This window comes from Argiope bruennichi, chromosome 3 (assembly GCF_947563725.1).
Source record: "Argiope bruennichi chromosome 3, qqArgBrue1.1, whole genome shotgun sequence".
Taxonomy (NCBI): domain Eukaryota; kingdom Metazoa; phylum Arthropoda; class Arachnida; order Araneae; family Araneidae; genus Argiope; species Argiope bruennichi.
The window spans coordinates 67,677,815-67,704,210 of NC_079153.1; the positions used below are offsets into that span (position 1 = coordinate 67,677,815).

The 26,396-nt window shown below is 25.0% G+C and overlaps 1 protein-coding gene across 1 annotated transcript in view; it reads left to right on the forward strand.

Moving 5' to 3' along the window:
* Positions 1 to 545: 545 nt before the first annotated feature.
* LOC129962867 (ankyrin repeat and fibronectin type-III domain-containing protein 1-like) overlaps positions 546 to 26,396 on the forward strand; it is a 509,915-nt gene continuing 484,064 nt past the window's right edge. Inside the window, exon 1 of the mRNA XM_056076867.1 lies at positions 546 to 783. Within this exon, the coding sequence (XP_055932842.1) occupies positions 644 to 783 (140 nt within the window). The 5' untranslated portion in view covers positions 546 to 643. The remainder of the gene's footprint in view (positions 784 to 26,396) is intronic.

The window sequence follows — 26,396 nt, forward strand, 5'->3', positions numbered from 1 at the left end:
AAAATATTGCTCGAAAGATCAATAACGTTTTCCATAATCATCAAAGTTAAATAAAATTTTCCAGTAAATTTCAGTCTGCCGTTATTGAAATAAATCAAATTATTATTTCCCATATTTACTTAAACTTCACCATCTTAAGATAAACTTTCTTTGAAATATCATTTAAATCTTCCGATAAAGGTCAATGAATTTTTAGATACCATTGGCTTAAAAAACAAAAGTTTCAAACAATATTCAGCTTGCCATTATTGAAATGTCAGCAAATTGCTTTGATACTCCCCCAACTCCAAAAGTTTTATACCTTTACATCGAGTACGCGACGTCCGAAAAGAAACTTATCGACCTAGTTCCGTCGCCAAAATCGCCAAACATTCTCCAACCTTTAGGAGAACTCCTCATTTCGAAGAGGGATCTCCGTTCACCTCAGTGGAACATCCACGATGCTCTTTCTGATGATCATAAAAAAATGTTCTCATCAAGAGAAAGACTCATCAACTGAATCAAACTTTGTCACATCAGAAAGTTTGAAGGACTTTGTCGGAAAAATTGATTACTGTCCCGTTTGAAGTTATTTAAAGTCTGTGTTGAAAAAAAAAAAGGATTTTCCAATCAACCTCACTTGGTTAGGGATGGGATATTTGTTATGGTATTCTCGGAACTTTTAAGAAGAAGAATGGCATCAGCTAATACTTCGCCGAAAGGAGTAGGGAATTTAACGCTGGACAAAGCGGCCTTTTTGCTGATAAGGATCAAACGAATTTTTGTGAAAAAGAAAAACAAAGGGTAAGAATATTTTTGATACTTTTTTGATACACCTAGAGTAATAAAATTGCTTACTATGAATTTTTTTTTCCAGATTTGATTCTTTTTGTGACAATTAAATAAATTAAAAAATAAAATTAAAATATTTGGAAATTTTCTAGATCACTTTTTGTGAAATATCATTTTTCACGAAAATATTAGGGTATACCTGAAAAGAAAATGAGTCTCCAGGCTCTTCTATTTTATTAATACCATAATTTTTCTTATGTTTTAGGTTTTCCCAAGACAAAGAAATTATTTATATTTCGGTTAATATCTATACTGGACGTTTATTCAATGAAGTCAATTTACGCAGGGTATTTTATATGAAAACTATATGAATAATTTTTTATTGAACACAATTTAGAAATTTTTAATAATTTTTAATTTCCATTGTCATGGATGATTTTGATCAAATAATTTTATTTGTTTTCAAAATTAAAGCAACGAGTAATGAAAATTATTCCAGAAGTGAAAGTTAATAATTTGATGTAAATATGTTAAAAGCGACTCAAGTTATTTTATATAGCTTCTACATTGTTCAATTATTTAGCACCGCTTGCATTTAATATATTTGTAGCTAAAATATTTAATGTTTCACGAATAATTTATAGTTGTGATTTAATTAATATATATTTAATTAATAAAATATTTTTCATAAAGAAATTTTTAAAGCCTAATTAAATTTTTTAAAAATAATTTTTTAATGAGGAAATTAATGAAAAATTTAAATAAAAAAATAAAATTTAATTTTTATTCCTGATAATTTATTATGTTCTAAAAAAGTACATAAAAATAAATATTGAAAAAAAAAGAACTTTCAAAATCTAACATATGTTCAGTTTCATACGGATTTCTAGGAAGTGTTTCATCAGTATATGGAACATAGAATGATCAATTTCGAAAATTTCTTTTTCTTTTGAATGGGAAATTTGTAATTGTATTTCTTTCTTCAAAAAAAAAAAAAAAAAAAAAAAGAATAATAAAAACAAAACTTTAACTGACAATTTTGTATTCATTTTAATAATAGAAATTGAAAAAATTCCTATAAATTTATTAAAAATTTATTATCATCTTCAAAAATTATGAATTTTAATATCTGAAATACTTTTAAATATATTTAAATAAAATATGAGTCATTATTATAGTGAATAAAAGTAAGGTAATAAAAGGTTATTAAATATTACATGGAAAACTGGGAAGCACTTTTGTAACAATAATTTAAATGATTCGTAACAACAATGTAATATACTTTAAACTTAATATACTTTAAACTAAACTTTTGAAAATATACAATATGAAATCAAAATGGGATATATTAATGTATGGAATTTTTTCATCTCAGAAATATATTTAGATTTCCTTTAAAATGAACTTGTCTTCAATTATATTCATTATTATAGTGAATAAAATTAAGCCAATAAAAGATAGTTACATTTTATAACGAAAACTGTAAAGAAATTCATAGCAATGACTTAAAAAATTTCTGCACTTTGTTTTCATTTATCTGACGAATATTTCTGAAGGTACACTGCATAAATTCAAAACACACAATTAGAATTAAAAATACAATCAGAATTTAATTAATTTTGCAATTAGAATTTAAAACTTCTTAAGCATCTCTTAAATATATGTGTTATTAAAAACATTCAATCATTGTTTTTTTAGGCCTCAGCCTTTTTACTCAATTTCAGAATACTTGTATGAACGAGGAAGAATTGTCCATTTAGAAGATACCTGAAATTCATTTTAATATTCACAAAAAAAAAAAAAAAAAGCAGACATAGGCACAAAAAAATTTGAAATTTCATCTGAAATTTAAATTTGGTTTAGGTTTAATAATGTGAGTAAAATTTCAGATTTCGGAGTATAGTAAAATTATTTTATGCGTAAAATATATGTTTGGAAATGACGAGTAAATATTTGAAAGTTTCATTCGTTGGCTAAAAAACTCATTTGCTTTTTTTTAGTTAAAACAATTCCTTTTGACATTGCATATGGATTCGCTAAATTCTTACATATTTTTCAGGCTAAAATGAGTGTTAAAATTATTTTATTTGGATTTTCAAAATAGTTTTTGAAAACGCATGGACAAATAAAAAATAAATGGAGATTAAATATTAATACTTCTTATTTTATTAATTTGTAAAATTAGATAAAGAGAAAAAAGGAAAAACAGCTTCTTTTTTTACTTTTTAAATGCAAATATTGAATTTATTATTTACATTCGTCGGACTACCAAGGAAATTATATTTGAAAATTCTTAAGCAAATTAACTCCCAATAGTTGAGAGTTATTGCTTTAATCGTTTTAAATACTAATTATTTTTGTCGCTAAATGATTTTTTTACTGAAAAAAGATGAAATATTTACTTTTCAGTTTTGAAACTATGAATATTTATGCAATTGTAGTTAATTTACTTTTCAATCTAAAAAAAAAAAAAAACTTTTTTTTTTAATTTCCAGAAATTTACAGATTATAAAGTTTGTACCATCACCGAGAATAAGGCATTTCATTTATTGGATTACGAAATTAAATGAGAAATTTTTCTTTCTTTATTTCAGTATTTATACAGCAATGTTTATGATTTAAAAATTGAAATCACTTTTGAGGACTTGAATTTCCCCAATTCATTCGTGAATATTTCTGTGATTTTTGCATTTAAAGATCTGATTCCTCAAAGAAAATAATAAAAGTTGTGAATAAAAATAAACAACTTATTTAATATTCTAATTTTTTTTCTTTCTATAAATAATTCATGTGAAAGGATTCTGATAGAAATAAAATGCTCATTAAAAGATGAACTCTTGGGAATAGGGATTTCTTTGGGTGAATTCAAATCGTAATCAGACAATTATAATGTAAATTCCATTTCAAACGCATTCAAATGGCCGAAAAAAAAGGCATCAAATTTTATAGTGAATAAGTAAATAGAAATATTTTTTTGAATGAATTTTCATCTTTTTAATGATTTTTGCAAGCTAAAAGGATGTTCATTTATAAAATGTGTGAACTTAAATAGTTGCCATTAGTTTCAACTTAAAAATAACTGATCTATTGTTATTTCAAACAAAGTGCTACCCAAATCAAACATAAAAAAAATGTAAAAATGTTTCTAACACACACACACACACACACACACACACACACACACACACACACACACACACACACACACACACACACACACACACACACACACACACACACACACACACACACACACATATCCAAGATACTAAATTTACATCTATTCAAAGAATTCCATTACTGGAGAAAAAGAATAATAATAAAAAAGTACAAAATTTAACATACATATTATTAAAAGTTTTTAAAAAGTTACTTGCCTTTTGGTTTCTCCACATCTAAAAAATGATTGCTATGTTAAGCCCGAATTTTTTAGGAGGAGAATTTAGCATTTACAATCGTTGGATTTGTAAATTTCTTAGCTTGCTAATGAAAGTTCAAACTGTTCAGGTGCTGCTAGTTCTGAGATACGCTAATCGTCTTTTCTGCACATGCGCAAAAGACATTTATTTCACTCATATAGGAGTGAGATGAAAGAAAATGCATCTAATCGGAAGAAAGTGAAGGAAAAGGCCTGGCAAATCATTTCGTAAATAAGTTCATAGAACTGCGTTCATTCCTATTTTGGGATGAAATCTTCCAAAAGTGTTAATCTCAAGATCCTGAAATGAACAGTTGTTGTTGAAATGTAAACAAAGGCTTTTCAAAGAACCTTTCAAATATTAAAACAAACAAGTCTTCATAAATGCTATTTACCTTTTTTAAGGATAGTTCATGCATGCAGAACTAATATATTTTTACCTTTGAACATAGGAATGGAAAGGCAAATGAATTAAGTAAAATTAAAAGGATACAATTGATAAAGGATTAATCGCAGATTTAATGGAATCCAATATATTAAAAGTACAGTATCACTATTGCATGAATACCAATGTTACAGATCGTAGGCAAGCATGTCAAAATAATGCTAAGTATAATATAGCATCAACAATATAGCTTTAGAATACTTACAGAAAATTCTCGAAAGACTTGCTATCAACTAATATTTCGCATTCTGTTTTTTATGCATTTGTGTTATTATGCTGTTGTAAAATCGCATTTTACTTAACTATATGTTTTATCCGGTGTATCTGTTTCTTCTATTCAATTCGCTGATAAAGAGCTATCTGTGGCGATCGTTTTTTGCATTTTCGACTCTGTTTTACTGTAAAAAGGATTTGTTTCTGTATTCTTGATACTTTCTCTGAAATTTGTCAATGATATTTAAGATCCTTGGTATCCTTGTATATTGCATTATGAATTCTTGCCAGCCGGCACTCTTAATATGGGGATCAGAAGTGTATGGTAAGCAAAAACTGGTTTTCAAATTTAATATTTACAAAAAACCGGTTTTAGCCGGTTTTCGAATTTTTGTAAAAAAAAATGGAATAGGGAGGAAATATTTTATTTAATTTATATAAAATAACAAAAAACAAAATCAATATCAAATTCAAATTTAAAATATAAAAAAATAAGAATTATATATATATATATATATATATATATATATATATATATATATATATATATTATTTACACAAAATAATGAAAACTCAAACAAAAATTTCAAATAATATTAATTTTGTTTTCACAAATTCTAATTTCTTCTAAGAAAATAGGGTTTAAAAAAACCTAAAATATCCACTGAGCGGTGGCTAAAACTTGTTCTTATTTTGAACACAATATTGCCTGAAATTGAAAATACTCGTTCACTAGATACTGAGCTTGGTTTTATAGTTTTCAAAGCATCAAATAACAAATCTAAGTTTTTTTTTCTTTTATTCGTTGTCTCAAATAATGGAAATTCAGCTTTCAGCGTCTTTGGATTTGTAAGTTTTAATTTAGGTTCTTATAGAAATTGATGAATTGATTTTTCCATGGCTTCTTTTGAAAAAAACATTGATGAGTAGTTTCTTTGATTTGCTCTTTATCAGAATCGGTTTCCAAAAGGATTTGGAAATATTCTAGACAATATCTTTCCAGATAACTTAATAATTTCGGTTTTTGAAGCTAAAGAAAGTACACTAGATTTTTTCGCTGAACTAGAAATGTTTTGTAGATTTTGCAAATACAGCAAAAGAGTTGCTAATTCTACTTGTCTTCTTTCTTGAATTCGTTCTTCTAAAGCATATAATAATTTGAAACTTATTTCAGTGTTTACATTTTTTAGTCCATTTAACAGAAATTCAAATATACCTTCACATGTTAATAAATTGGCATCTATTCACCCTAAGCCTTCAGCTGCTGAACCATATATATATATATATATATATATATATATATATATATATATATATATATATATATATATATATATATATATATATATATATATATATATATATATATATATATATATATATATATATATATATATATATATATATATATATATATATATATATATATATATATATATATATATATATTTAAGAAGAAGAAGAAGAGGAGGAGGAATATCCGAGCGTTCTGGAAAAATCGGTTTGATTAATTTAAAAACCGGTTTTCAAATGTGACAAATTTATTTTAAAAAGCCGGTTTTTAAAACCGGGTTTAAAAAACCGTCAAACTCTATATAATAGTTCGTTCTCGCTTCCCTAGTGAGCATAGTAATGACATGGGATTGAGTACTTACAACTCATGGCTTACACCAATGACCTACAGCGAGTTACTTTTACACAATGACCTACGAGAGAGAGGTTGTATTATTTCCGGCTATGGACATTAGAAAGGAACCATAGTTCCTGCCTCATTGCTTTCGCGATGGCTATCGTTTGATTTAATCCTGAATGTCTTCCGGCACGGAAAGAGTATCTTCCGTATGGTTATTGTAGTATATATCGTTGTATACCTTCGGGCAGAGTGAGGTTTTTTCTGGTAGTGTTTATAGTATGTACACAAAGATCTTAGAGATCAGAAATTGCCAATAGAAAGAGTAATGATTAATGGTATATAAAGTATTTTGGCAATCTATTCAAGATCGTAACAATATATTCCTACAGTAATTCGCAGGATCTAGAGATATATTTTCTAATCCCCCAATTTAAGATAATAATTTAAATTCTGTATTTTTCTCAACTTATAAGGCATCAATGTTATTGGATATTCTGTATTTTTTTGTATAATATCTTCCATATAATTTATCACAAAGTTATATTTGTTCTAAAAATTTCTAAATGGATATAAAGAACTTAGTTAAATCAAAAAAGAAATTTACATGTTAGAATAAGAAAAAAAAATTTGAAATACAAATTATATTCGATCTAAAAACCCACATCAGGAATGCAGAAAAATATAATTATTCATTCATTCAATATATGAAAATAATTCCTTTATTTATTATTGAAATCAATAATGAAAGTATTTTCTAAATTGGTATCATTAATGAAAGTATTTCTAAAGCATTGAACAAATATTCATTAAAATTTTTCATAAATTCTTTTACTTCCAACAATAATATTTATTAATGACCATCATCTCTTATAATCAGTTGTATCTCTTTTCGGATATTGCCGAATTTTTGAAGCGAAAGAATAAGGAATAACGAATTATCGATTTTAACTTAGGAACAAGAATTTAAAAATATTCCAAAAAATATTTCTGATAAATGTTCAGAATGATTAATTAGTTTTGGTTGGAATTCATTGTTTAAATCTTTAAGAGCGAAAGAAGACAATTACTCGTTTTGTGAATTTTATTCCCAATTCAATGGCTGAGATTTTGGATAGTAAACGTTTCGTCTACAGTATGATTTGTTAATACTCATATAGATATTTTCGTGTTGCGAAAGAAAGCCAATATATTTTAAATAATCCTGAGACCTGCATATTGATTTATTGGATAAATCACATTTGTATTTCCCAGAATAGCCTACATATTTTTAATCTTTATTGTATAATTTTTGTGATAAAATGTGAGTTTGACTCTTTTAATATAGATTATATTTTTTACAAAGCGATACTCAAAGATATGATGGCTTATTTGAAATGCGGCACTTGATTAAATATGATTTTAAAACTAATTTTGAAGTAGGAAAATTTTTTTATAAAATAAAAATTGGGGAAATTTTTTATTAAATTAAAATGCTAAGTAGAAATTAAATTTGGATAAATATTAATTTGATATTTAAGTTTATTTTGAATTTCGAATCATCAGACTTTTAATTTTAGTTAATTTTAGTTTAATTTTAGTTAAGACCCAAACTCAATTTTACCATTAATTACTACTGAAAGCTAAAATATGTTGAATTTCACATCTGAAAACAATCTGTGAAAAAAAAAAATCTAATCAAATATAACACAATCCGCCTCAAATGTTTATTTTAAAAAAGTTGTTAAGGACTTCTTAGTAATCAAATTAAATCAAATTCATAATAAATTTATTCAAATATGGCACAATCCTTCTCGAATATTATTTTGAAAATACTATTAAGGATTTTTTAATATTAAAAAAAAGTTGAAAAGAAATCAAACGGATATCGGTGAAAAACTGCATTTCTGAATTTTAAAGTGGAACAGAAATAGTTTTTGTTCAGTAATATGCTCAACTGTTATTAAGGAAAGACAGTAAAAATTTTAATTAAGTTTTAATTAAAATTCCAATTAAGATTTTGAAAGTCTCGTTTTTAATGAGCATTTACTGTCAAAGAAGTAAGTGCCAAGTAAATATGGCAGTCCTATGGTGTATTAAGTCTTAAAAAGGCGTAAGCTATTTTTGAGCGGAATTTGCTATTCACATATAATAGTTTATAAATATTATTATTATGCAAAATAGATTATATTGTGAAAAATTTTATAATTTTCATTTTAATGTAGATAAAGGTTAAGAGCATACTTTCATTATATAATTTTCTAAATTTAAAACAATTCGATTGTTCTTTTCACGTAATTTTTCTCCTAGGAAAAGTTTTTTTGACACTATGACATGACGTAAATTATGATTGAAAATATTTCATGTACCCTTAACGCTGCCGAGATTACTGTTTGTTTATCAGTTTCAGATCTCTCAGTGTTTTAGCATAAATAAATTCTTTGAACATCATATGTGTTTATTATGTACTCTCTTGGGATTAATAATTACTAATTTCAAAATTGGTTCGGAAATCGTCTTATTGCACTGTTAAAGAAGCCCGACAAGCTGGAAGATGGAAAACGACATAAAAGATGCTTTAACCCACAGGAAAATAGGAAACACAAATAAAAATATATGAGATAGACACGAAGAATAGCATTTGTAGAAATTAAGAACACACAAGCAAACAGCAAAGTGATTGATTAATAACAGTAGCTACATTACAGTGATCAATATCGTCGCAATGTAGTCAAAATTAGAAATATAATTCCTTACACTCGTGTGCACTAGCTTTCCTACAAGCCATGGTGTCAAATAGAATTTTCAAGAAAAATCTTTAGATATCGGTTCTTACTGGAAATGGGACCATAATTTTTATCTTCTGAAAATTTCCATTTTTGTCTCCAAGTTGTCAAATAGTTACCAAGGCAGATGAAGGATTATTGTATTATCCTTTCAACATGAATTAAGAAAATCTGTAAATCTCATTTCTGTCCGCTAATACTAACATTCTAGGGAAGTAATATTACATTTTATTCTACCAAACAATATAGCCTATATTTTATGGATGACGGTTTTTCATCCTCATAAAATATAAGTTATGAGTGGTTTATGAAAGTGAGAGTAAGTAACGGCAAACATTACTCATTTTAATGATGTAAAATTGATAGTTATTTAAATATATGATTTTCTGATATCGACACCTAAATAAGGACTCAGAATGAGCACAAAAATTTTGAAATGTTTGATATGACTCTCTGAAGCTAAGCTTGCCAGTAGTGACCGATATAAGGCCAGAAATACTAATAATTTCAGTTCTTTTCAGTATGCTTAAGACTGAGTGGCAAAAATATAAGTGGCATATGTTCAGTTCGGAAACGAGTAATAATGCAAAAAAATATTCCACCAAGGAATATTATTATACAATTATAATATTCTCGCATTGAAATAGGGCAGTCGACTCGCCATGGCCGAATGCTCATGGCACTGATCTCATAATCAAGAGATCGCAAGTTCGAATCCCGCTAGAGACAATGCGATTCACTGTTTGTGGAAATGTTTAATTTCTTGATTTTATGTTTTCCTTTATTTCATGCTCCAGCAGATTATGGAACTTTCTTTTCTTTACCAGATAAGTGTTCTGGACTTTTCTTACTATCTCCAGAAAAGTGTTCTGGAACTTTCCCTGTTAGTATAAAAGCAGAAGATCTGTCAGTCACTTTGTTCTGAGTTGAGTTAATGAATTGGTTTAGCTCTACTTCTTGTGTGTGTCATTGAGTTCCATACTAAAGTACCTACTTGAATTATATTTTTCAAAATTATCGCAGAATCTTTTTTGCCCGATAAATGGCATCGAAGAAAGAAGATGGATATTATTATACGAAATAGGTTTATATGATATATATTAAGAGCAGATGAGCTATCTTCGGAGCAGCATGAAAGCGAAATCAGAACCAAATAATAGCTTAAAAACATAAAGGGACCAAAAAGGAATGTTGCATGAAAAAAAGGAAGAAGTATTACATAGTTGGACCAAGGTTGGATCAAGGTCAATTGGAGTTCACCAAGCCTAGTCTGTACTCAGAGCAGCTCATCCACCCACATATCTCGACGGTAGGGATCTTTTGAATCTTTTGGTTCCCCCCCTCCCTCCCTTCAGTTAATGCGTGGTGAGAGTGAATTCTAATACTTTCTGGGGATGCTCTCTGTGTAACCTCAACTTGCATATTGTGTACTTAATGATTCATTTTATGTTTTTTTTTTTGCATCTTTAAAATTATTTCTTTATTTTCGAACTTTTAATGGCAAAAATAATCAAATATGTTTAAAAATGATAAAAAAACAACCAATATTTTAAAACAATATCAGGAAGTGGGCACACTCTGCATCCCTAATAAGCGGGCTAGCAATGATCATTTGAAAAACGAAAAGGATATTAATGAAACAAAAAGAATTGAAATTTCTACTCATTTAAATTAATATTTTTGAAATTTATGTGCTCTAGGTCTTGTATATATCTTAATTGTGACACATATTTTGTTTTCGAAATATGCTTTACTTAAATCATTTTAAATTTTATTTCTGAACCAAAAATCATTTCCATAAGAGACCGTATTTTTAGAAATGAAAAGAAAAGAATTATACTTATTTTCATTGTCATTAAATTTTCACCAGAAAACATGATAAGAACATATCTCGACATTTCCAAATTCCGGAATTTTTATGAATCTAGAAATATCTTTTGAGGAAACAATTTTAGATTTTTTTTTGGTGCTTTGTATTGATTGATCATCATTTCAGCCCAAACAAACAAATCTATCGAAGACAGATGAATGTCGAATATTGCTTATTTACATACTCATTGAAATTTCCATCTGAAGTATGACAGTACATAGTTCAAAATTTTTTATTTCCTACTGTTATTTGTGCTTTAGAAGTGGCAAATATTTGTTAAAAAAAGGTTACCATTCTTCGTTGTCAGAAAAATGTGTTCTTATTTCAAGAGAAAAAAGAGTTGCCGAAGAAATGATCTGAGTGGATCTTTTGAAAAAAAAAAAAACAATTTAAAGTCGAACTCAAGTAGTTTCTCATTCGAAGTATAAAACAACACTTCGAAAAATTCTGAGAACAAATGAAAAGTGCAAAGCAGTGTTTCACGGAAAAGAAAGCATCTAGTGAAGAATTGGTTGAAGCCGAGGAAAAGAAAGTGGATGCTAGTTGCACTCTTTTAAAACTTTAAATAATTTGTAAATATTTTATATGAATTTAAAAATGAGATGCTTTGACTTAGTCATGTCTTTTATTTTGTCAATGAAAGCAGAATTACACAAAAAGGAAATATCTTATGAAGATTGATTACCAAAATATAAAACTGAATGTTAGTCATGCGTTTTTTTTTCTTAATTAAAATAAAAGGCAATTAGAACTAAATGTTCCTACTTAAGTAGGGCTTTTGTGATTTCTTCTACTATTTAACAGTCTAAATATGGTGCTCATTTAAAATAATAATTAAGTAAATAATAATAATTATTATTAAGTAAATATTAATTAATAAGTAAATAATAATAATAATAATTAAGTAAATATTAATTAATAAGTAAATAATAATCATAATAATAATAATTAAGTAAATATTAATTAATAAGTAAATAACAACAATAATAATAATAATAATTAAGTAAAATAATTTTTTACTTAAGATTAAACAAATATTTAAATTAATTTAAATTTATTATAGCAAGTCATAATTTGTAAATATCTTTAAAAATAAGAAATTTTTTAATTTTTATTTAAAAAAAAATGGAAATAATTTTTAGAAAATTATTTTAGAAAATTAGAGTTAATTTTTTTAATATTTATTGTTAACTACATTAATTTTATGCCCTATTTATTTAATAATATCAAAATAATGTTCCCCAAAAAATCTAGCTTTAAAAATGAATTTTGAAAAATTAATTAACACAGTATAACAAGAATATAAAAAGGGTTAAAGTTACGCAAGATGGTAGAAAAGTTATTTAATACAGTCTGTATAAGAATTGCATTAAATTGGTAATATAATATAAAAATAATTTTAAAAACATATTTTTATGGCAAACATACAACAGAATAATTATATTATTTCGAATAATTTCTGCTTTTTAATATTTAATATGAAAATCAATGTTTTAAATATTTTGGAATCATGAAGTAAGTTTTTTCTGAAATTTACTACTAATGTTGCCATTAGCAAACTCTTTTTAAATAGAAAAGTATCTGATTATCTCAATTTTTCTATTTTTTTTATTTAATATAAAATTCTTTATTTGAATATTATTAAATTTAAAATAATTTTTTTCCTTAAATTCACTTTTAAATGCATGGAATCAAAATTTATTAAATTAATCAATTATCTGATGATTAACTTTTAAAAATATCAAAAGTGTTATAGTCTCCGAAAATATATGATTGTATAAACTCTAAGATATAAAGAAGAGAGCAAAATCAATTACAAAATCTGGCTTTGCAAACATGAAATAAATTAAGCGTTTAACAATTACAAAATCATATTTATTACTGTTAATTGCCAATTCTTTCAAAATAGTGAAGTTTTCTCCTTTAGCGATTTTAATCAAAATTATGATTTTGTGAATAACAATTATTTCGCTTCTTCACTTCTTTCATTCGCTGTAAGAAATCTTGTACAGCTTTGTATTTTCAATAATATGAATTCAAAAATAAACAGACTACTACACGTTTAGTCCGTCATAGTTTATATTTGCCCTAACGCCGGAGACATATGGAAACAAATATATGAAATAAAGATTTTTGTTGATAATAACCTTAATTCCACTCAAATTTGAGTATATTTATTATCAAATAATCTATTAAAAAGTTTTTACCAATTCTCAATTAAATAATTTTAATTATTTGAAAGAAAATGAGTTAATCGACGAAACATTTAAAACACAGAAAAATATACAACAGAATATAGTTTAATTTAAAAATATAGCATGTGTTATGGTTACGTAACTCTACTACCTTCTCTTTTGATACAATAGATGACTTTACCTAATTAACATCTATTTATATATATTCCGTGATCTTTCTTGGGGGGGGAGGGTGTCATTATTAGACTGCATTCTAAGTGAGAGTAGTGTATTTTCACGTTTGTGTTTGTTTTGACTTGTGAAATGTAGAACTTAGAAAATGATTAAATAGCTGTTCCTAAAACACGTCTATCATTTTCATCTACTTCATAATGAAGTTATAAATAGTCTTGTCCCTCTAAACGTACATTTTAAAATAATTTCTAGTAATTTAATTTCCATTGTTTCACTTTCACATATTAGTTATATAAAGTTAATTAGTAGAAGAAAGTTATTAGAAATATGAAATAGTATCAATTATTTGATATTGTATGTCTCTTCCTTGAACCTTAAATCTTAATACGCACGTAATACTTTATTTGAAGATTGTGCACTTTTCTAATGAATTAATCTTACGTCTTAAAAATATTACTTTGTCATATTCTCTAGGAACAGAAATTTGAACTGATCTTAGGGATTCTGCAAGTTAATTAGATGTCATCTTTCAAATAAAATACATGTCGAATAAAATAATCTCTGGATTATTATACAATCGTCTTTTGATTATTAATACATACGTTAGATTTTTTTGAATTTATACAAATGATATAAATTATGATGATTAAAGAGTAAAATTTGACTATATATTTTTATTTTATTTAAAAAGCAAATTATATTTTATTAGTTAAACTGTTGATATTTTAAATATGTGTTTGATTTCGTTTCATTTATCATTTTCCATAGAGTTTCAAGTTTGTATTAATTTGACTGTCCCTATAATTAAATTTTAAATCATTTTGTGCATTATAAAAGTTGTATATTATAAAAGTAATCATTTTGTGTATTTAATTGCAAAAATTATTTTTGCGATTAAAAAATTGTCAAAAGAAACAAAGATATGTACTTATGGCTTTCATTGTATTCAATAGAAAGTATAAATGTTTCTATGACCAGATTGAGACTGTTTCAACTTATACATCATTAGCAGCATCGTGTCGATAAAAGATTTCCACCAGGTTCTTGAAAACATTGGAGAATCGAAGCAGCGCTATGAATTTTATGTCATTTATAAACTGTTGGTCTTAAAGAGAAAATGTGATTGCTTGTGATCTGAAATTTATATTTCGTTAACAATAAACATCGGAGCAATTTGCCTATGAGAATGTCATTTTGAAATGAATATGATCATAAGATGCCAATGCCTAGTGTCGTATTCTTTGCATGACTAATGCTATCTTCATTTCAGTAAAAAAGAAGTAGGGGATTCTTAATTGAATGAAATAAACATCCTTTTTTAGTTAATTTTCAGCGATTTTTTTAAAAAGTGAAAAGGTACATTTAAGAAACCGTGGATATTTTAATACTTTTTTTTCGGTATAAAATAATTAATTCTCTGAAAGAAAAGAAAGAAAGAAGAAAGAAGAAGAAAGAATTTCGAGCCTTAATATTAAAGAACATATGTTGATCTATTAAAAATAGTTTAGTATATAACGGATAATTTTTACTTCCTCGTGCACTAAGATAAAAATAATGTAATCGTCGAAAAATTCGAAAACAGATTTTCGGCAAATCTCCACGTTTCAGGTTTTTCTGAGTCCAAGGAACTTATTTTTGAAATTAGTTTTGTCGGTCCATCTATTCATCACTCTATCTGTCTTTGAACACAATAATTCAAAAACTCTTTGCATTAAACGAAGGAAATTCGGTATATGATCTTTCCATCCCCTTTTCAGGTTTCTGTTAGAGTTTGAATGAAATCATTTCTCTGGGAATATATTTTGTCCGAGGACAAAAGAATCCGATGAATACAAAAAGTAAAAAATACTGGATAGATAAAATTTGTTACAAAATTTTAACATTTAAAGTGCATGTTTCTATCTAAGTTTGAATCTAATATGTTAAGGAGTTGTCTGTCTATGCATCTGTACATTTTCATGCACATAAACGTGATAATTCAAAGACACAAGCATTAGATAAATGAAATTTGGTGCGTCATCTTCATATTAATGAATTTGTGAAGATTTTGGTTTTAATTGATTGAAAAAAATGTGCCCAAAATGCTCGATTCAGTTTTGTCACTATATTACAAAAGTACAAAATGTTCATGTACATTGAAAATAAAAATCTGAGTGTTCACGTAATTCATGAGCTTTTCTAAAATCAACAGTTTTTATGTGGAAAAAACCATATCTTTATTAGGAAGCATATGCTAATGTTTAGGGGTGAATTCTAGATTAGATCATTAGGAATTTTTACTACAAAGTTAACACTGACTTTCTATCTGGGAGGTCAACCATCTAACTCTCCGACCCGCCCGAAGGCACACGGATTTAAACCATAAAACTGAATCACCAGACCGCCGCAACAGCAACATTGGCGGGAACTGTGGTTGAGTCCTAAGGGCCGTCACCGGCCACTGTACAACCCTCCCCGAAGGAAGTACGTTCCGTCATCGATGGGAGGAGTCAGATCCCCCACCTATTAGTGTACCCTCCAGGGTGGCGAGATCCAAACACCATGCCAGAAACATCTCATCCTCATTTCGAGGTGCCCCCCGGGGTCTTTCTATCTGGAAAGGAGGGGGGAGTGTAAAAAGAGTTGATCAATCCTTCTTGCATATTTACTGAATGAAAATTATTTGTGTATATATATCCTTATGTTGCAATAAATATTTGTTTTTGATCTGCAGTTACACTTAATTCATAATATTAAACAATTCCTTTTTTTATATGATTTTGAAATTAATAATGCTAATATTATTAAATATTAATGCTTATAATATGAAGCAGTATTGAAAGCAATTTATTTAATTTTTTAAAATAAAGTATTTTGTCATTTTACAGGCGCTTACCACATGTTAAATATTAAAGCAAAACAAAAGTGATCGCTATCCACAGTTCAATAGAATAAATACTTTTAAACATTCCATATAAGAACGAGGAATGATTGTCGACTTTTTTTTTGAGAATTCACCAATCGAATACTGAACATCAGCAATTACTTTTTTGAGAATGGAGAAAATAGAACTCCTATGATTGTTGCAGATAACGATTTTTTTCCCTCCTAAGATTTGATTATTCCTTCCCACGCTGTAGTGTTTCATCTATATTTCAAAATTAGAAACAGTTTCTTACGCTGGAACGAAACAAAAAGGAGAAATGCATATTTCAATATCGGATTCCGATTTCTACTGAATAAAGCTCCAAAGAAAATATCACATAGACTTGAAACAATATTTTTTCTAATATTTTTTTATTTTGAATAAAAGGATCCTCAATATTTCTTTTAAATAAATTTTCAAAATGAATTTTTAACAGCTTTTTTCATTCGGTTAACATATGCTGATACAATTCTTTTTAATACAAGGTAACAGCCTTCTTCAACTAAAAAAAGAACATTACACAGCAGTTAAAAATCTTTCGTTGTTCATCTGAAGTAATACTTTTGTACGTTGAACCATTATTAAATAGGGAAAGTTCTCGAATGCAATTATTCTTCCGGAAAACCTTACTTAAACTATTCTAATATTACATGTGATGTTTTGCTTTTTATTCAGTTCGAATTAGTTTTTCTTCTATCGATTTTATTTCAACGGGAATTAATTTTTATTATCCTCGGAAAAAAGGATTAACTCATTTTTATTCATCTCAGAATTCTTTATATAGAAAGGGAATTCATTACTACTGTATGAAATAAATTGCATTACTGCTGTATGAAGCAAATAAATTAGTATAATGAAGAGAAATATAATGAATATATTAAAAGGCACGCGAGAAATTAGTGCTTAGAAATATGTGCCTCATTTAATAATGTTTATTAATATTACGCTTGAATTGTACAGTCTTCTGTTCGGAATAAATTGTTGTATGATAATAACTGAAGTACAATCGTACAATCTTCTGTTCGGAATAAATTGTTGTATGATAATAAATTGAAGTGCAATCGTCAGGTGAATTGAACGTAAATTATGGAATAACTGAATTATTTTAAAATAAAAAAATTCCGAATATATTTTTCTTCATGTAGACTTTTCTAAAAATTATTAAGAAATTTATGAGCATGGATAAGATTTTAAAATTCTGTAAATATTAGACGAAGACCTTTAAAAGATCCATTAACAAGTACATATATATTTGTATAAAAAGTAATTAATATATTCAGAAATATGCTAATTTATAAAATCTTACCTCTCAAATGATGTATTTTAATATAAAATATTTAAATTATCACTAAATATTTCATTGGAATGCTTCGTATAAAATGAAGTTTCGAAATATTATTGTATATTTGAATATTAACAATGATATATTATCATAATATTATAATAATATATTATATAAATATATAAATATATTAGTAAATATTAGATGAAGACCTTTAAAAGATACATTAACAAGTACATATATATTTGTATAAAAAATAATTAATAGATTCAGAAATATGTTAATTTATAAAATCTTACCTCTGAAATGATGTATTTAAATATAAAATATTTAAATTAATCATTAAATATTTCATGGGAATGCTTCGTATAAAATGAAGTTTCGAAATATTATTGTATATTTGAATATTAACAATGATATATTATCATAATATTATAATAATATATTATATAAATATATAAATATATTAGTAAATATTAGATGAAGACCTTTAAAAGATACATTAACAAGTACATATATATTTGTATAAAAAATAATTAATAGATTCAGAAATATGTTAATTTATAAAATCTTATCTCTGAAATGATGTATTTAAATATAAAATATTTAAATTAATCATTAAATATTTCATTGGAATGCTTCGTATAAAATGAAGTTTCGAAATATTATTGTATATTTGAATATTAACAATGATATATTATCATAATATTATGATAATATATTATATAAATATATAAATATATTAGAAAATATTAGATGAAGACCTTTAAAAGATACATTAACAAGTACATATATATTTGTATAAAAAATAATTAATAGATTCAGAAATATGTTAATTTATAAAATCTTACCTCTGAAATGATGTATTTAAATATAAAATATTTAAATTAATCATTAAATATTTCATGGGAATGCTTCGTATAAAATGAAGTTTCGAAATATTATTGTATATTTGAATATTAACAATGATATATTATCATAATATTATAATAATATATTATATAAATATATAAATATATTAGTAAATATTAGATGAAGACCTTTAAAAGATACATTAACAAGTACATATATATTTGTATAAAAAATAATTAATAGATTCAGAAATATGTTAATTTATAAAATCTTACCTCTGAAATGATGTATTTAAATATAAAATATTTAAATTAATCATTAAATATTTCATTGGAATGCTTCGTATAAAATGAAGTTTCGAAATATTATTGTATATTTGAATATTAACAATGATATATTATCATAATATTATGATAATATATTATATAAATATATAAATATATTAGAAAATATTAGATGAAGACCTTTAAAAGATACATTAACAAGTACATATATATTTGTATAAAAAATAATTAATAGATTCAGAAATATGTTAATTTATAAAATCTTACCTCTGAAATGATGTATTTAAATATAAAATATTTAAATTAATCATTAAATATTTCATGGGAATGCTTCGTATAAAATGAAGTTTTGAAATATTATTGTATATTTGAATATTAACAATGATATATTATCATAATATTATGCATTCAAGTTTAAAATCGGCCACTTTCAACTTTTCTGAAAAAACTACAAGAAGGTATAAAGCAGCTTCATCCAAATAAAGTAGCTATTTGTTTCATGACTCTAATAAGTGTGTATAACATAATCATTTCAAGAAAAGAATATAATGATTTTTAAATCAATTTTAGAAAAAAATATCATTGATTTCAAATCATTAAATGTAATTATGAATTCATTTCAATTATTAAGAATACTGAAGATAATTATATTATTTTTGATATTTAAGTTTCCCTTTTTTAAATTTTTTTAAATCCATTTATATTATTTATTTATTTTTATTTTCAATTACTGAACCAAATGCTGACAATTTTAATTAATTTTTGAACTTCAAATTTTTAAATATTTTTTTCCAATTATATTACTTATTTATTTTTACTTTCAATAAGTGAATCAAATACTGAAAAGTTTCGGCCCGTATTTAGTCCAATATATTTCACTAAATATATTTATGAATTTATTTCACTTATTAATAATCCAAAGGTTAATTTTATTGTTTGTGGAAAATTTTTGAGGAATTTACCAAACTTATTAATTTTAAGGAAAAAATCTAATTAATTTTAGAAAAAAGTATCAAGATTTCAAACCACTAAATATATTTATGAATTCATTTCAATTATTTAGAATCTTGAAGCTAATTTTACTGTCTGTAATAAATTTTTTAGCAGTAATTTCAAAAACTTAACCAAATTCCGACAATTTTCTGTCAGTAATTGGCTCAGTTACCGAAATATATTTATGAATTCATTTTCCTTCTTAAGGCTATTTTTATAATTCTCTGTAAATTTTTTAATTTACTAAACGTAATAATGTTAAGGAAAAAAAAAACAAATTATTTTTAAATCAATTTTAGTAGAAGTATCATAGGTTTATATTCACTAAATATATTTATGAATACATTTCAATTATTAAGAATCTTGAAGCTAAATTTATTATTATTAATAAATTTTTTAACTTGAAATTTTTATATATTTATCGAATTACATTACTTATTTATTTTTACTTTCAATAATTTGAACAAATACTGTCAATTTTCTGTTAGTATTTGGTTCAATTATTGAAATATATTTCACTAAGTATATTTATGAATTCATTTCACTTATTAAGAATCCTAAGGTTAATCCTAACCGTTTTGATAAATTTATCAAAACAGTAATATCAATTTTGGTAAATTTTTTGATAAATTTATGAAACATAATAATTTTAAGGAAATAAATTTAATCATTTTTAAATCAATTTTAGAAAAAGTATTACAGAATTCTAGTTACTAAATATGTTTATGAAATTTTTAAAATTCTTAAGAATCTTGAAGCTAATTTTATTATGTTTGATAAATTTTTTAACTTCAGATTTCTTAAATTTTTATTCAATTACATTACTTACTTATTTTTACTTACAATGTTTGAACGAAATTCTTAAAATTTTCGGATAGGAATATGGTGCAATCATTGAAATGTCTTTATGAAATTAATATAAAAGTTTTAAGGAATGAATTTTATTTATTAAGAATCTTAAGGTTAATTTTCTATTCTTGATAATATCTTTAACTTCATATTTCTAAGTTTTTTTTTTTATCTCATTACATTATTCTTATTTTTACCTTCAATTATTGAACGAATTGAATATTCCTATCAGTATTTGTTTTAATGATTGAAATATATTTAAGAAATGTATGTCATATATAATATATTTTTGAATTCATTTCAATTATTAAGAACATTGAAGCTAATTTCACGGTTTTTAATAAATTTTTTAACCTCCAATTTCTTGAATTTTTATCCAGTTACATCATTTACTTATTTTTACTTTCAATAATTGAAACAAATACTGTCAATTTTCTGTTAGTATTTGGCTCAATGATTGAAATATATTTCACTAAATATATTTATGAATTCATTTTACGTATTAAGAATCATAAGGCTAATTTTACTTTTTTAAATAAATTTTTTAACTTTAAATTTCCTAAATTTTTATGCAGTTACATCATTTAATTATTTTTACTTTCAATAATTGAACGAAATACTGAAAGTTTTCTGTCAGTTTTTGACCAATGATTGAAATATATTTCACTATATACATTTATGGATTTCATTTCACTTAATAAGAATCTCCGATCTAATTTTACTATTTTTGATACATTTTTTAACTTAAAATTTCAAATGCTTTTATCATATTACTTATTTATTTTTATATTCAATAACTGACGAAAGACTGAAAATTTTCTGTGAGTATTGGTTCAATGTTTGAAATATATTTATGAATTCATTTCAATTGTTAAGAATCTTGAAGTTAATTGTACTACTTTTGATAAATTTTTTAATTTCAAATTTATTAAATTTTTATCCAATTACATTATTTATTTATTTTTACTTTCAATAATTGGACTAAAAACTGTCAATTTTCTGTCAGTATTTGGTTCGTTGATTAAAATATATTTCACTAAATATATTAATGAATTCATTTTCCTTATTAAGAATCCTGAAATTAATTTTTACTACTTTTGATAAATATTTTAGTTCAAATTTCAAAAGTTTTTATCCTGTTACATTATTTATTTATTTTTATTTTCAATAATTGAATGCAATATTGACAGTTTTCTGTCAGTATTTTACTTTCAGAATTTAATTCAGGTAAAAATTCAACGCCCGGGCCAATGCAGGCGAAATCAATTTCGAAATTGGAAAGAGACTGATATTCTAAACATCTTTGAGTCTTTAAAACAAATTGGCTTCCAAAAGTCTTTCTTAACATTGTGAAAACCGAACACAAACATAGCTCAAACATTTTCCAGTAAAAATTAAAATCAATATCCCTAAGTGATATTGATTTCAAAGACAAACATTAACAGTTTTGTGTACAGTGACAAAACTCGATCCATTAATTTCACCATCAGGAGGACAAGAGAACCTTCTCCAGATCCATCAACTCTGTTTGCGAATGCCTGTAAAGTATTTGGTGGAGAACTATATTTGCGATGGATTGACAGTCATGTTTGCCTTATTTCAATTCCTTTCTGCCAACCAGTGCCGGGTCCTAAAGATATATTCGATCCTTCTGACTTGAGAATTGGTGGGATTCCTTTTCCAAATTCCAGCCTGCCTCAGTAGCTGCTGCTGCGCTTTTATTTAGTTTAATCGTAAATGTGATTAGGACTCTTGTTTCGAGACAAACATTGCGAATGGTAGCGAGAAAGAATTTCGGTAATATTAATCAGCTAGATGTTAATCAACAGGCTGCTCTGTTGTTTTAATTAATTAAATTTGGTACGACTGGAAGCGAAATGTATGGGATAATAACAGCCCTGATGAGAATCCGGTTCTGATGTAGTTTGACATTTATCAGGAATTCTGTGAGATTTCTAATGAAATAATGTCAATTATGTTGACACTAATAGGCGATTACTAACTTTGTTTCAAGATTGTTTTAGCAACTTTCCTTTCATCTTAAATAATATTTGCATTCATAAAATTGTTAGAAATATTATGAGTAGTAATTAGAAGTTATGGTAATGGAACGAGATGTGGAATCCTATGAAATAACATTGTCACTCGATGATCAAAAGGTATCTATTCTAATCTAAAAATCTAATTATTCTTAAGATTTATGAATGCTGATTTATGTTTTTTTTGTTCTCTGTGACATCAAAACATTTAAAACTTATCTATCAGATAACTATATATATATATATAGTAATAAAAATCACGTTAATAGGAAAAAATATATCAAAATTAAACCAAGAAAAATAACCTAATGCTAATTTTTTTGGTTACTTATATATATATATATATATATATATATATATATATATATATATATATATATATATACATATATATATATATATATATATATATATATATATATATATATATATATATATATATATATATATATATATATATATATATATATATATATATATATATATATATATATATATATATATATATATATATATATATATATATATATATATATATATATATACTTGACTTTAAACATGGTTTATTTAATTTCAGGATATCATTAAAAATTTTGTTAAGGTTTTTTGAAATGGAAATAAAATTTTTATAATGGTAAAACTACAAAGTGTACTTTAAAATGTGAAGTCTTTACCATTGCATACATTGTGTACATTAACATCTTCCTAAAAAGAATTATATATGATTTTTTTAAATATTCAGTAATGTTAATTTTTTTGTAATCTATAAAAATAAAAAAAATTATAAAATTGCTTATTTTTACGTAAATATTTATATAGTGATTTTTTTATAATATGATATGATATAATATAATATGAAATGATATGATATAATATAATATAATTTAATATAACATAATATGACATAATATCTATCTTATCTATCTATCTATCTATCTATATCTATCTATCTATCTATCTATCTATCTATCTATCTATCTATCTATCTATCTATCTATATATATATATATATATATATATATATATATATATATATATACATACATAGAGAGAGATTGCTTATAAAAAGATAGATCAAAATATTGCCGATTCTTTTCAAATTTTAATTTTTTGTGCATTGAATTGAAAGCTGTTTAAATGTTAGAACAAAACTGGAAGTGTAAGAATATTTGGATCTATGAAATATGATTCCCTAACCGAATGTATGAATTTATAAATTTCCAATTTCTTTTACCATACTATTTTTTATCATTAACCAATAAAATCCTTTGGGTAAAAACTCATACAAATGACCATACTCATAAATCATTGGGTAAATACTCATTTCAAAATTAAATTCAATAAAAGCATTTTCAAACAGATTATTTATAAAATAAGAAAGAAGAGAATAAAATTAAACTCATTAATTATAAACAAAATATAAATTCCAAATTATTTTAATTACGCAGACATTGTTTAACCAAGTTACAAGAACAAATTTCATCGCAGAAATTAATGTCTATAAGAATTTAATGCAGATAAAAGGTTTGCGTTGTAATCCTAGGCAGATACCTGGTAAAGAATGAGTAGTTGGGGTCTGTACAAACATCAGGGTACAGGAAGGTTAATGGGCCATAATTCTGTCCCTGCCTGCACTTCTAATTAACACGTTATTTGCAGAAAATCCTATCGAGCACTCATGGGATTACCTGGGAAGGGTTGTTCTGTCTTTTTTTTGCCCTTCGAGGATATTTAATGGAGAACAAAAATGGATGGGGAGTCATCGGGTATTTTCTCATCACTGATGTAGCTAGTTGTGTAGGGTGATATTGTCTTTCTTTAGTTTGTATTCATAATTAATGCTAACAAAGGGAGCTATGGAGATAATAAGATTAAAAATATTCAATATTTTGTGTTTTAAGTTTCGTTGAAATTTCTTTAGATGTTGCCTATTTTGTTTTATTTCCAATTCATTCTTATTCATTTTAATATTAATAAAATAATAAAATTTAATAAAAACTCGCTTTTATTAAAACTTTACAAAACTGAAATACGTTTTTGTTAAAAAAATCTGTCAATTTCAAAATGTAAGAATAGATATTCTCTGAGAAAATTTTAATAATGATTATAAAATGTTTTTCTTATTTATTTTCGTAAAATAAGAACTAAATTAAATAAAAAACCGCTTTTAGTCACATACTTAAAAGGAAATAATTTTTTCTATTAAAGATGCAATTTTAAACGAAATTTTGAAGCTCTGTTAGACGGTCTTTAAGAGAATTGGAGCTATAATTACATTTACAATAGATTTTTTCGTTTAAATTTTAATAAATATTAATTAATATTCTTTTTAAATGTTATTATTATGTTTAATTTCCTTAAATTATTACTTCCTGTGCCTTTAACTCTCATAATTTGGCTTTGATCTCAAAATTTTTGCTAAAGATTATTTAATCTTTTATAGTTCGCTAATTAAAAACGCGTTTCAAACGTTTTCTTTTATTATTTTCTACTTTTAAGTCATGAAATATATTTTACAATTTGTTACTACATATACTGTAAGTTATGTATTCAGTATTATATATTCTGTTCAGTTATATATTCAATAATTTTTCAAATTTAGATACAGATAGCGCTTCTAGAAGATAATAAATGTTTAATTAAAATTAAACGATTTACTAGCAATGATTAATGGAAAATATTAAAATATCGCACTTTTATCAACAAAACACAATTAGAATAATTTATTAGAATTATCAGACATCAGAAAACAAGTGATTAATCATTACAAAATTCTCTTATTATGAACAAGAAAAACTCAATTTAAATGAAAGAGTGCGAATGAGTCGCCGCAAATATAACATTGCTAGTATTTAATAGTGCGTCGTATAAAACTACAAGTTCATAGTGTTTAAACTTCAAAATAGAACGTCATTATTTTTAAGACAATTTAGAACATCACAGATTATCAGGTTTATTATGTGTTATAACTTCTACAATAAAAATGTGAAAGCTTTTTTTGTTATATAATAAAAATTTGTTGAAATAAAGTAATCAATTGTGTAATTAATTAGTTCTGTAACGTTAACGTTTAATAAATTTTGATATTTATCCAGTATTTATTATTATTATTGATATTATTTATTTGTTTGCTTAATTGATCTATGATTTGTTCACCATCATGAAATTTGATGGCATCGAAACAATGAATAAGATATTAATTTGGATTTATTAAGGATTTATAACATTGTATCAAATGAAATATCTAAAATTAGAATATTAATCAATAGACATCGTTTGCACCCAGATATGATTGATTACTCTATGTCGAATGAAACTCGGAAATTGGAATATTTAATAATAAAAAATAATTTGTATTAACACATTATTTATTATATTATGCCAGATAAAATTTCTAAAAAAATAGATTATTAAATGAACCGTTCGAAAGCCAAATCAATCATTATAAACATTTTTTGTATTTCTGTGTCAAAGCACTCGATATACACCTAATTTTACATATTCATAGGATGTATGTATACTTAATAATAAGGATGACGAATACTTAATAAAAATGTTTTATTGGGAATAGAAAAAATATTGTTTCAGAAACTAATTTAATTAACTCCCTACTCTTATACATTTCTACTAACGCACATTGCAACATGTATTGTATTATAATCTGTGCATATGCTGACAGTTACATCATATACTTTTTTCTATATTGAAACA